The 13,129-nt window shown below is 40.7% G+C and overlaps 1 protein-coding gene across 1 annotated transcript in view; it reads left to right on the forward strand.

Moving 5' to 3' along the window:
- Positions 1-2,710: 2,710 nt before the first annotated feature.
- The window catches only part of LOC131068002 (tubulin-folding cofactor E), a 215,867-nt gene continuing 205,448 nt past the window's right edge, over positions 2,711-13,129 (forward strand). The window contains exon 1 of the mRNA XM_058003191.2: positions 2,711-3,301. Within this exon, the coding sequence (XP_057859174.1) occupies positions 3,001-3,301 (301 nt within the window). The 5' untranslated portion in view covers positions 2,711-3,000. The remainder of the gene's footprint in view (positions 3,302-13,129) is intronic.

The raw sequence follows: 13,129 nt of genomic DNA on the forward strand, positions 1-13,129 counted from the left end.
GTGTGTCTTTTCATAGTAAATGTTGTCATGAGGGTTTAATAAAATAATACATTGTTGAGTTGTTTGATGTAATGATGACTTGTGTGCCATCAAAATACATAATGAGAGGCCATGACCAGGCCAATATTATATTTCCTTGCTGAAGTTTAGATGACATGTGTGAAATAGACCAAAGAAGCAATGTATCCAAGTGGTGTAATTGGAATGCACCTTGAATTCATTTGTATAACTTGTATGTTGATTGATGTTACCCCCACCTTTGCATCTATGGCCCACTTTGCTTTCTGAAAATGTGCATTATCATCCTCACCCACAACCTTGATGACAAACCAAGGGCCAAATGAACGTGGGTTGATTAGAGGCCATTTTTTGCTATCTATGTAAAAATCTAGTCCACTTACAACACCATCCACAACCTTCTTGATAGCATGACATGTCTGGGGTTTGATGACCGTGTTTATAATTTCTTGGACATCCTCTTTTTCTTTGCCTCGATCCAATAAAATTGTAAAAAACATACAAGATATGTGTGTATTAACCTTGTATTTGTGGGAGGTGGAGAGGAAAGTGTCCCCCAACACCAGCTTGATTGTGTGCAACACTATCATATAATTTATCTTGAAAATAATTTTTAGCCTAAAATCCATCACCTCCCCTCTAAAAGCTATCTATCATATTTTTACATGGAGAGAAATTATGGTATCCATTTTGTTGGTGTAATTATTTAATCATCTTGGACATAATTACACTTTACTTAAGTTTACTTAGGTACATGCACAACATTGTAGTTTGCATATGAGACACCTAGTGAGATGTGGTACATTGGGAGTGTGTATGTAGGAGAATTTCCACCTTTTATGGTGTGATCTTGTTACTACTCTATCATATCCACTTATTGTGGAGTGATAATTCCACCTTTGGTGGGTGATCCACCTCATGTGGAATATTTTACTATTTCTCTTACCTACCCCTACCTACCCTTGCATCTCATTGAGCCACATGTCATCATTGTGTGCTCTCTTGTCTCTTAGCCTTGCCTTTATAAGAAGGCTTATCCTACATTGTATGTAATGAATCATGATGATACAGCTGATCTCTTTTGCATCTTGATAGGAATATAACTTATTCTTGTCATATTTTATCTCTGTTGTCATTGTGCTATGCTATCTTGTGGTCTCTTTGATCTTGGTTGCTTCAAGCATAATCTCACACATTTCAAATGAGGAGAGATGTAACAAAATAAATAGTTTGTGGCTTTACTCATACTATCTAGTGTTTGGGAGTGCACAACCATATATTTTACCTTCACCTAAAATGCTTTGGTTGTATGATTTTTTACAACAAGCAAGCCAAAATCCATAGTATATTGTGATTTATTTACAATAATTTACTTTGAGTGCTAAATGAAGGACATGAGATTGAAGGCAATATTTTGCCACACAATGAGAGAACTTGTGAAATGATATTCCTTTGATATTTTAATCACCACATTTTCTAGTTTGTCATTAGCTTTGATCACCTTGTAAAACATGTGGCCAAGCTCGTAATCTTCAAACATTTCCAAGATCTCACTATATTGCATCGCTAAGTTATTGATTTTCTAGTTGGGGTTTGTCAACTAAGTAGGGCATTAATATTGATTAGTGAGTCCCCTTTAGCATACATTTTTTTATTATATATATTTTTCTCATACATAAATCTAATAAAATTGAGTTTGTGCCACTCCTCATATGAAGGGACCCACCTTGCATTTTATTTGGCATTAGAAGGAAGATGAATCTTCAACACCCCATGAATAGGGGGAATGATCAATCCATTCCACAGTTTTCTTAATTTGCCATCCCATGTTGTAACAAAGTTATTTTTGAGAGTTCGATTTCTTGCTATGTTATTAACCACCTCCACAATGACATTTTGCACTTTGTTGAAGAAGACATCTTCCTTTAATCCCCTCTCTTGAAAGATCCTTCTATTTATTTCCTTACATAACTCCCAAATTATGATTGAAAGACTAACGATCCACATATTAGAGAATAAGGATTTTTTATTTATGTTTGGTAGGCCAGACAATGAAGAGAAGAACACTATTTTGAGAGTGAATTACAATTCAATTTGTTCAAAATATTTTGTGAGCATGCCTTCACTAAACTAGATCTAAGAAGAAGGAGATCCACTAACTCTTCCCCTCCTTTGCATAGAGCACATCTTTGAGGGCCATTAAAACCCCATTTCTTTAATCTATTCCCAATCAAGATTTTGTTCCTGTAATGCAACCCGATCAAACTTTTTCTTGTTTGCCTTGAATTGACAATGGTTATACCAACATAAGTCATTCAGCCAATTTTCCCTTTTGATTACTACTTCCTCAATTTGAATATTTATTATATAAATAATATTTTTCATAATTTATCAAAAAATATACTAGTTTATTAGAATTCAATCATTTTTCAATTTTGTTGTAAAGAATGTCTCATATAATTAATTAATTATTATATTGATACTAATAAAATAATGTAAAAGATTAAACAATTTTTAAATAATTATAAATTGTATTAGTAACCACCTAGTTTTGCTTTGAATTTTGTCTTGCAATATCTAAAACTTAACAAATCATTAAAACTAATAATATAATAATCTATTTACAATTATTTAATTTTGAATTAGATTTGTTGAAACATCATATATTTATATATTTGTTGAAATATTATAAAAAATTTGGACTCAGCACCAACGAAATGTCTGAACTTTAGTTTTGATCGCACATGTAGATGATACTATACGTTACTTGTTGCAGAGTAAATTTTCTCATGGAAGCACTTCAAATTTTTGCTTTGCGACTATCGCAAATTTGAAAACAGAATGAAATGGCTCAACCCTGAAACCTGAACAGAGTATCAGAAATTCGACAGATCTATCTGATGATTTCTGTAAAATTCAGCAGCTCGCTAACTTAAAACGATTAAACATTTGTGGTACGAGAAGGCAAAAACAATAAATGAGATGGCTGAATCTAATTTTGAAGTTGGGCAAAGAGTACGCAGCGTGGAGAAGGGCACTAGAAAGATCGGGACTGTAAAATATATTGGTCCCGTGCAAGGGTACGAGGGCATTTGGGCAGGTGTGGACTGGGATGACGGAGAAGGGCGCCACAATGGGTCCGTCAACGGCGTTCGCTATTTTGAGGCTGCGGGGGACAAGTCTGCTTCTTTTGTACGCTTGCATTCTCTGAGCAAGGGCGTCACATTTTTGGAGGCCCTGCTTCGTCGCTACAAAGGAGATGCCACATCTCAGGAAGAACAAGGTGTGGTAGCTTTTTCAACGCAATCTATGTCTAATTTGAATTAATTGTATGGTAGAATGTGGTTAATTGTCTACAAGATCTCTGGCAAATGTCTGCCCGGGAATTTTTTGTTCTAAAGTTATGATGAACTCAAACAGGGTTTACAAAATGCTTGCTCGAATTAGCAGCATTGTTTGAAAACATCATGGCTCATTCATGCGGGGAGTTCTTCTTGTTGGCGGGAAATTTATTTTTAAATTCTAAATTTTATCAACTTGAGTTTTTGTTGAGTCGAAAGGGGTTTAGGTGCAGGGTATTTTTTATCCTTTTTTTCCACCATCTGGCTATTCAAATAATAGATTTCCCATTTTGAAAATTTCTCGAAGTTTCCATAAAGTATTTGTAGGGATAGAAATTTTACAGGCAATAGCAAAGAAGGGTGTGACCATGGTAGTACCTTGATTATATAGGTATGGTCCCATGGATGGGGCTTCCTAAAAGAATTTAGTGGGTGCTATTGAATTTTTTTAAGATTATTGTAAAGTGGGTGGTCCCATGAATTTTGTAATGTAGTTCAAGCTTAAAAGTTTAAGTTCTTAAATTTATCTAAGCTGGTGGTCTCATGAATTTTAATAGTGTAAGTAAATATATAATAATAAAAAAATAATCAATGGGAATTTAAAAACTCCATATGATTGACAAGTGGCAGAAAAAAGCCTAAGCTGGTGGGGCAATTTCTAGTCCCACTCTAATTGCACCTGCTTAAATTTCAAACTAAAATGTAGGGGCTTCCATTTGTTGAGGAAAAGATTCTATTTAATCTTGTAGTGTTTTTTTTTGCTTCTTGGGATCCTTGAAGCCTTCCCATGGGACTGCTTAGTATGGGAAAGCAACCTCTACCATGAAAGGGCATTTCAGCTCTTGACCTTTGTTATGTTGAGGTCATTCATGAGGTAGGGCAATACCAAACAATTGAATGGGAAAGGAATGCAGTGTTCCATCTTCACCTTTCAGCATTAATCTAACTGCAAGGATTCTTTTTTTAGCACACAGCCGTTATGTTGTTAGACATGTCTTTCATATATAGGAAGCTTTTTATGTTAATTTTTAGAACTGCCAACATTTTATACTTGTAAGTTATCTTCCATTCCTTAAGCTTTTCCTTACTGTGTTGTGATGGTAATATGCCCACTTGGCATGGACCGAGATTCAAATTCTTGTCATCAATTTAAGGGAGTCCATAATCATAAGCCAAGTCAGTAAGGTATTTGTGTAACAATCATGGGTATGTTTGAGTGGCCGAGTCTAGTGGGGTATGTTGGTTAGGTTAAAATCTTTAGGATAAGCCAAGCTTGTGCTACACTGCATTGATAGGTGGCCCTTTGTTTCATCCAAGTTTTATGAATGAAAAACAAACTAAAGAAAGGTGTCGAGGTTGTGGTGTAACCCAGCGGTATTTGAACCCAGGTCATCATTAACGAATAACTCCCAAATTACCTCAGTGTGTGATCAGCTATAATTTGGATGTATACGTAAAGAGAAATCATTTTCCTTAAGAAGGAAAAATACTAAAACGTAAAGGAAATGGTCAATTGTAGTTATTTTTATTATGGGAGGGTTTTCCAACAAAATGTTTTGTTAAGGTGAATGAGGTGATATGATGAACTTATTCTAATTTATCTCTTGTACATAATGGCAATCTATCTTTTGAAAACTATTCAATAACTATTTGATTGATTAGACAAAATTCACTAAACATTAATAGAGGCTTATGATGGTGGGTAATAAATGTTGTAATGAATCACAATGATAGGAGGATAACATGTTATTCTACAACCTTGCCAAGACTGTTGCAAGGTAGAACTCTGCAGAAAGAATAGAGCTAAGCATGATAAATTCTTAAATTGAACAAAGATTTCAATTACACAGTAAACAAACTCGCTGAGTACTCATGGAATTTTCCTTGGGCAAATACTCTCCATGTTAGCTTGTAGTTTGTGGAGGTTGTTTTTTCAGCGAGTTGCAGGGAAAAAAGGGTCATATGCAGCAGACATAGAAATGCATTTCTTTTTCCTATTTGACCCTAGACGCTCACAATTGAAGCTTGCATAGCAGTTGAGCATCCTTGAGAGTAATTTGAAAGGATTTTATAGAGGATTTGAAGAGCTCATTTGAGGAATTTCCAGTTTCTAGATTATTTTGTTTCTTCCAAGCTTGTAAATTAGTTTTAGCATTTTAATTATTTACAAATTTACTTGCAATGAATTTGAATCATGAGAATTTTATTTTTGATTTATATGAAGAATTTTCAAAATACTTGGTGATTATGTCCTAATGCTAAATAACATTGCTAAATCGCACAACAATAAAAGCTTCAAATGTTAATTACACCTTGAAATATGTTATTTGTTCCTTCAAAAAACTTACAAGGAAATCTCCACAATTGATACATCTCACAGCTGCAAGAAAATCAACAGCATGTACTATGTCGTTATGGTATATTACAACTTCAGTTTTTTAGTCCTTAGAAAAACCTTTGAAGGCTCACATTCTTCTATCTTGTTCCCATCCTTATAGTAATTCAGCTAAAAATGTAATCTTCCAAAAATCAACTTTAATTACAAAAGCATCCTTATCACTTATAAGGATGAGATGGAGGATAAGTCTAAATCACTAGTGCATATCTAGACTTTATTAGACTTATTTAGCTAAATAAAGGACTTTCACTATATTCCTTTGAAGTGAAATGCAAAATAGACTAACTGAAACCACTTTAACTTTTCTTGCACATTTACATTGGATTTATGCAAAAGTTTCTATCTAAGCAAAAAACTAAACACTCCCTCTTAGTGAGGAAGGAATTTTGCCCCAATCCGAGTTTGTGTCTAAAAGCTTCAAACTTCCCTTTTGCCAAGGGCTTGATTAGGATATCAACTATTGTTGATCAATGGAGATGTATTGGAGCTTAATTGCTCCCTTTTGAACTCTGTCTCTAATGAAATGATATCTGATTTTCACGTGCTTGTACCTATTATGAAACATTTAATTCTTTGAGGGTTTGATACAACTTTGATTATAGTTCTAAATGATTGTGGGATCCAACTCTTGATCAAACAACCCTTCAAATAACTTGCAAAGTCAGATGGCCTCAAAACTAGTGGTACTAGTTGTTGTTTAGTCCTTATGGTGAGGTTGGTAAACTCACGGATAAACAGAGATATCCCGCATGTACCAACAATTCACGTAACAGAACATTAATACATATCAAAGCATAAATAACCATAACAAAACAACTATGACATAATAATGATATCTTTATTGAATTCTCAAATATGCCAGTACAATACCATCCTTGCCCAGGTTCCATCCATACCATATATAGACTCGACGGTTGGCCAAGTTGCCAACCGTCACTAACTACCAACTACCCCACGGGAACCTTTCGGCGACTCAAACATAACCAAACATAAACACCCAACCCCACTATAAAATAACATGTGTTATTGACCCCTAACATCAGCCCCCCCAAAAAAGTAGTCGTCTTCCAGATGACCAAGACAACAGGAGCTGGAATAACAAACAAAAGACTAAGACTGAGAAGGGGGAGGAGGCGTCCCTGTCGTGGTCGAAGAAGAAGGTTGTTGCCTTGTGTGGAGTTTGAGGTTCTTCTTTGCTATCAACTGCCACTCTTGTGCCTTCTTGACCATGTGTGCGGCCTCCAATAGTTTTTTGTCCTTCTGCTCCATCTATAGAGTAAGCTTAGCCACCTGTGCTGCCAGTACTTGTACCTCCTTCTTCTGCATGCTGCAACGGGCCTCATAAGTAGTCACCTTTGTTTCTAGCTCAATCCGCAGGTTCTTCTCCACTGCGGCTAACTTCGCATGCTTCTCCCCTTCCTTCTCCAGTTTTGTTGCGTATAGTTGCTGGGTCTGTTGCTCTATCTGACTCTGTCACATTTGCAGGTAAACATTCCAAAAGGATTCTTCCATACTGCTCAAGGTGGCGCCCAAGGTGCCCACTCCCTCCACCAGTCGCATGTGCGTCCACTCTTGTACCTTCTCCGACGTACTACTATCTGGCCACCCCTATTGCTCAAAGTGGCGTGCAAACTCGTCCGCACATCCGGAAGTCATGAAGTGGCACAGCTTCTCAGCGTCAGCTGAGTTGCCGACATCCATCTGTCCAGTCAATTGTGCCATTCCGCATGCTATATTTGAAATCCCCTGTAGCTTCCCAAAGAACCGTTGGAGCGAGCTTGCTGGATCGCTAGGGTCTGGCGGAGTGAGGTGAAGACTTGCCATTAGTCCTCCGGACCCGCTCTCCTCAACATCGATGATCTTCGGGCCATGTCCACCACTTCTAGTTGCTTTGTTTTGCTCCTCTGCAGATATCCTCTCCTCCCGATCTGTGATAAGGGTGGTCCTATGCTGTGTCTAGCTTCGTCCAATTGCCATGGCGTGTGGTGAATGCGAGGTGGGAGGGTGAGGTGTGAGTGCAAACTGCCCCAGCCACCTGTCCAAAGATGCATCTATATCTTTGTCCGTCAGTGTGTCTAGTATCGCCAACTCCTCCAGACCATCTCCTCCTGTCATCGGTACATCCCCAGATTCATCTCCCCCTGCTGGCACCTTGCTAGTATTGTCGTACTAGTATCCACCGTACCAGTATTCAGCGTACTAGTACCCGCCGTACCAGTACCTATCTCCTGTACGACTACTTCTTGTACTGCTGTCTTCGCAGCTTCCTTTGGTACGGTTGTCTCTTGAACTACTCCATCCGGGCTATGTCGTACGACCTCCTCTACCACCATACAATCTGCCATTCTCTCGCCGCCTAGGTCACTAACCGTACGGTCAGGCCTACGGGTACGCTCAGCTGTTGGTACAACTTGTGACTCGAGTATAGCCAGACTGATGTGCGGTAGTGACACTCGTCGTTGTGCCAGTAGTTCTCTTTCATCAATTCTCTTGAACAACACCCCTACTGGTCTTATGTTGCCTACAGCGCTGGCCATTGTAAGTGCTTCCTGTGGTATCAAGTGTGCTGAAGGTGACAATTTGGGGGGGTGTACATTTCACCCGCGTGCTTTTCCACTGTGCTCACAACCCTCCATGTTGCTCTTCCTCCTCCTCCCCTTCTAGTTGCTATGATTCCGCTTCCCCTTCATCCTCTCCTGCCGTGTGTGTTGCCATACAAAATCCTTCATCTCCACTCTCCTACTCAATTTCTTTGGCCTCCTCGAAATCCTCGGTGCTGCTGTCATCTTCAACTTCAACAGACACGTCCAACTTCCTCCTCTTTGCCGGCTGCGTGGTGTCACCAAGAGTGTCCAGATGGGCATAATAGTACATGGACGACTTATTGGGTTCCACCCTTTCGCGTGGTTCGAAAGTACCCCACATTTTTGGAGGTACTTGCAGACGTATGGCATCCAGGAATAGACTGATGGCGTGGTGGCACATGTAAAATGTCTTGTGTTCTAGCTTGAGAAAATCATGAATCCTCTCAGCTAAAAGCTGCCCCTAGTTGTAAACTTTGCCACACTTAATGCCATTCATCAACCCTATCATTCAGATGGCTATATCGGATGCACGGCTGGCCCCTCTGAGCTGACTTTTTACCAAGTCCATCAGCATTCTCCATTCTCCTGGTGCAATAAAAGCACGCTTCAATCCCCTACTGTCAGACCAGGCGCTCTTCCATTGCTCTTCTGTCAGGTCATCTCTGCATACCAAGTCCAACAACCACTTCTTTTTCTCTTTGGTGAGCTTCTTAGCCAGTTTCGCTGCAGATGCTCCCTTCTCGGGTATACCAAATACCCTCCTGAAGTCTTCAGCCTTGAAGGAAACCCTTACTGTGCAGCCCTGGAATTGAATGATGGAAGCCCTTTCTTGGCGGTTGTATCCAGACACCATGGTCCACAACACTAGCTCAAAATCCTTGATGTTGAATGTCGGCATCTGAATGGCATGGTCCACCCGTGCTTTCTTGAGAGAGTCCTTTATCACATGGTCGGGAGGGGTTTCTTCCCACCAAGCACGACATTCACTGCCAATCATGCTCTCAAAGGTCACATTCTTGGCAGTGATTCCCTCCGGATCTTTCTGCACTTTTGGCCTGATTTTGGCCTTCTTACTGCTGCTGGCTGGGTCTGTAGTGGTCATGGTTGCACTGTAACTACTTTGCCCTGTGTTTGTCTTCCTGTCTTTGTCATGTCTTTGACCGTTATTATAACGGTTTGAAAGTGTGACCCGCCAATTTGTACGGACCATTGGACCAACTGTTGCCGCGACATTGTACGGATTGGTCCGTACACTTCCCTTCCCTGACCGTGCGACCTCTTCAACCTGCGCAAACTCTGCACGCAGGGCTGTACGAATGGCCCGAATTTCTGTACTAATGCCTTCGAACTTTTTGTGCAATTCCTCTCGGCGTCGGCAAATCGTATGGTCCCCTTTCTTCTGCCCGTACGGTATTCTTCCCCCCTGCGTTGACAATCGTACGCTGTTGTACGAACTTCCAAACTCCCTATACGGGTTGCAATGTATATCGTACATAATATCTTGTGCTTGTCGTACGTCATGTTGTGAATACCATACGTCTTACGGACTGGGTCGTGGTGATCGACACAAACCACACGGGCTTGTTGTGGCTGCCGTACACCGTACGGTGTTTTGCTTTGTGGCCGTAGTACGCCGTGCGTCGTACGGGGTATTTCGTAGAACCTTGCCTGCTTCAACTTTCACATTCGTACGCACAATCCGTACGTCGTACGGATTAAGATGTGTGCACTGCGTCCTCTGCTCGTCCGTACACGCAATCCGTATGCCGTACAAACTCCACTTACTTGCTTTGCGTGTTGGCCGTACGGCCCTTCCTGTGCTCGCCTTCTCTCCTTTGCCTGTTCTGCTTCCACAAGCGTGATTTGGCCAGTGTGTTGTGTACAATTGGGCTCTTGGGGTTTTTTTATAGTCATTTGATCTTTTTAGGGTTAGGGTTAGACTTAAATATTTCATTAACTTTTTATAATATAATTGCCTCCTTATTAATTGTATTTTTCCCTTACTTATTTCCATCACATTTGCCTTACACTTTAATTTTTTTATGCTTATCAACCCTAGCCTTTTTATTTCTTCCACGCACTTTTCATTTCTAACTTTTAGTACCCCCTTTTTTTAACAATTGTTTTAAAATCTTCAAGCAATAATATTTCTTAAATTCAACCTTCCGTACCTTCAATATACTATGGTATCCTGGGGTCCGTTTCCGTCATGCATTCGGCCCTTTCTGATCTTCAGGATAGGTTGTTGCCTTTTTAGATGCCTCTAAATTTTTTCACCCCCTTAGTTTCCTCTTTGCTGTACGAATACCTGATTTTTTCTTTGCTGTTCCCTTGCCATGCGTTCTGATTTCCTTCCACCTTTTATTTGGCCCTTTGTCAGCGTCCTTGCTGGCTTGAGCTATTCCATGCTCTCCCACTTCTCTTGTATTTATCTTGCATTTGTGCAACTGTAAGTTTGGCCATTTGCCTTATAATTAATTGAAATCACCATTCTTGCCTACTTTCAACTTATGTATGTTGTGTATGTTTCCTTACCTTCATCATAGGTGTATGTTTTGTGGTTCTTCTCTCATAGATGCCGTGTTAAATTTATTTCTGAGTGTGACTTGTGGGAAACCTTCTCCCCTCTTGGCATTCAGTGAATTCTAACCTTCATACATGCATTGGGGTCATTGAAGTTTGTGCATCTCCTGGGTGTTCCAATTGATTTTTTGTGTCATTTCGGGTAGGGAGAGGAACAATCTCTTCTTGGTGTATCACCTCCTTTTATTTCAAGCAATTCTCTCTTCCCTTTACCTCTGCAAGTTGTTAGGATAGGCTCAGGAGTAAGTTTTGAAGTGTTGAGTTGGTTCAACACCTGCACCTAGATTGAGAAGGAAGCCGACCTTCTCTGGAGATTCAACCCCTTGCGCAAGGTCCCACACTTCGGGGTTGTTTCCATGTTTGACAAGGTTGCTGAGTTGATAGCTCAACAAGGGTGCGAGCTTTTGTGACAACAGTTTTTGGCATGCCCGGTGGGACTTCATTCGATTTACATGCTAAGGATTCAGTGCTATTCTTGGCATCTCAGCCTTTAGAGGTAGTCATCTTCAAGCACTTGGCAACTCTGCTCACAAGACCAGTCTCTTGTAAATGACTTGTTGCTAAGTCTGAAACCCCGAGTTCTCCAGGTTCCGAAGTCACTAAGCCATCTCAACCCCGAAACCCCGGAACCCCCAGGTTCCGAAGTTCCTAGGTTCGGAAACCCTAGGTTCCGAAGTGCTTAATCCCGGAACCCCAAAACCCCAAGTTTCCGAAGTCTCTGCTCAATAGGTCCAAGTTTCGGGGTTTCGGGGTTCGGAAACCCTAGGTTCCGAAGTGCTTAATCCCAGAACCCCAAAACCCCAAGTTTCCGAAGTCTCTGCTCAACAGGTCCATTGCTTGCTCATGACTTGTTGCAGCTCCATATTTCATGCCCAAAATTCATACAAGGGCGTCTTCTAGGGGTAGTTTCCAGTTCGAAGAACTCTCATCTTTAGGCTCTAGAAGGCGGAGAGGTAGACCTTCATTATCACCAGTTAGGGAGGTTAGGGTTGTAAACACTCCATCTCCCAGGTCTCATTCTACCCCTCCATTTACAAGACCATTACTATCAAGGGCTTCCATCACTCATATCAATAGACCATTGTTTCACATGGCAAGAAATCAGGTTTTTGTTACCTTCAATGGGGGGAGTCCCCTTATTTTGACTCAATGGAATGACATACCAGTGGCTGCGTTGAAGAGTATACCATACTTCATTGGTGAAACAACTACTACGCCCATTGAGCACATTCAAGACATTGCAAACATCTACTCCGTCCATAATATCACTCAGGATGATGTTGCTGTTAGACTCTTAGCCACATCTTTGAAAGGCAAAGCTTTGCAGTGGTATAGAGGGTTGCCGTCTAGCTCCATTCACAATTGGGATGAATTGGGGGAGAGGTTGTGCAACCATTTCGAAGACAAAAGTGACCACCTATCACTTGTGGAGCAGTTGACTACGATCAAGAGGGCACCCCACAAGTTCATGGGAGATTTCAATTTCAGATTCCATAAGACATGGAATAGAATTCCTGCTCTAGTGAAGCCATCTCCAAATCATGCCTTCTTGTATTATCTTAGAGCTCTCAACAGCGATATAGCTATCATGGTACAATCAATGGGTGGAGCCTCTTTACCAGGCGCATATGACATAGCCATAAGGGCAGAAAATTGTTTGATTCAGGCTGAGAAGTTAGCTCCAATGCCTCCAATGCCTCTCTTCCCAGAAGCTCCTACTCAACAACCCACCTTGGCTCCTATCCCCATGGCACCCGCAGGTCAACTATCCACACCCTCCACATCCTCCAATGAGCTCCATGAGGTCAAGGCTCTATTGCAAAACTTTAGCAATGAGTTGGTGACACTAAAGAGGCAGCAAGCCCAGCATGGCAGACCTTATCAGGCACAAAATCATAACTATCAGGAGAATAGGCCACCCTTTCAAGGGCAAAACCAATGGAGCAACGCCAGGCCTTTGAATAGTGTGAACCCCACAGCTGCAAGCAACTCAAAGACGATAGTTCCAATGCAAAATAACCTCGCCCAAGAGCAAGATTGGTGTCAACCATGCAATCAGCCACACAACCAAGGTGCATGTTAAAAATGGAGGGTTTGTCCAAACCTTAGTGGTGCAGGATGAGCCGAGCACTTCTGGCCAGTAACATGACCCAAATCAGCCAAGTGTTGGCACTCAGGCTTACTTGCAAGGGGGTTCTACCTTT

Source organism: Cryptomeria japonica, chromosome 6, assembly GCF_030272615.1.
Source record: "Cryptomeria japonica chromosome 6, Sugi_1.0, whole genome shotgun sequence".
Classification (NCBI taxonomy): Eukaryota; Viridiplantae; Streptophyta; class Pinopsida; order Cupressales; family Cupressaceae; genus Cryptomeria; species Cryptomeria japonica.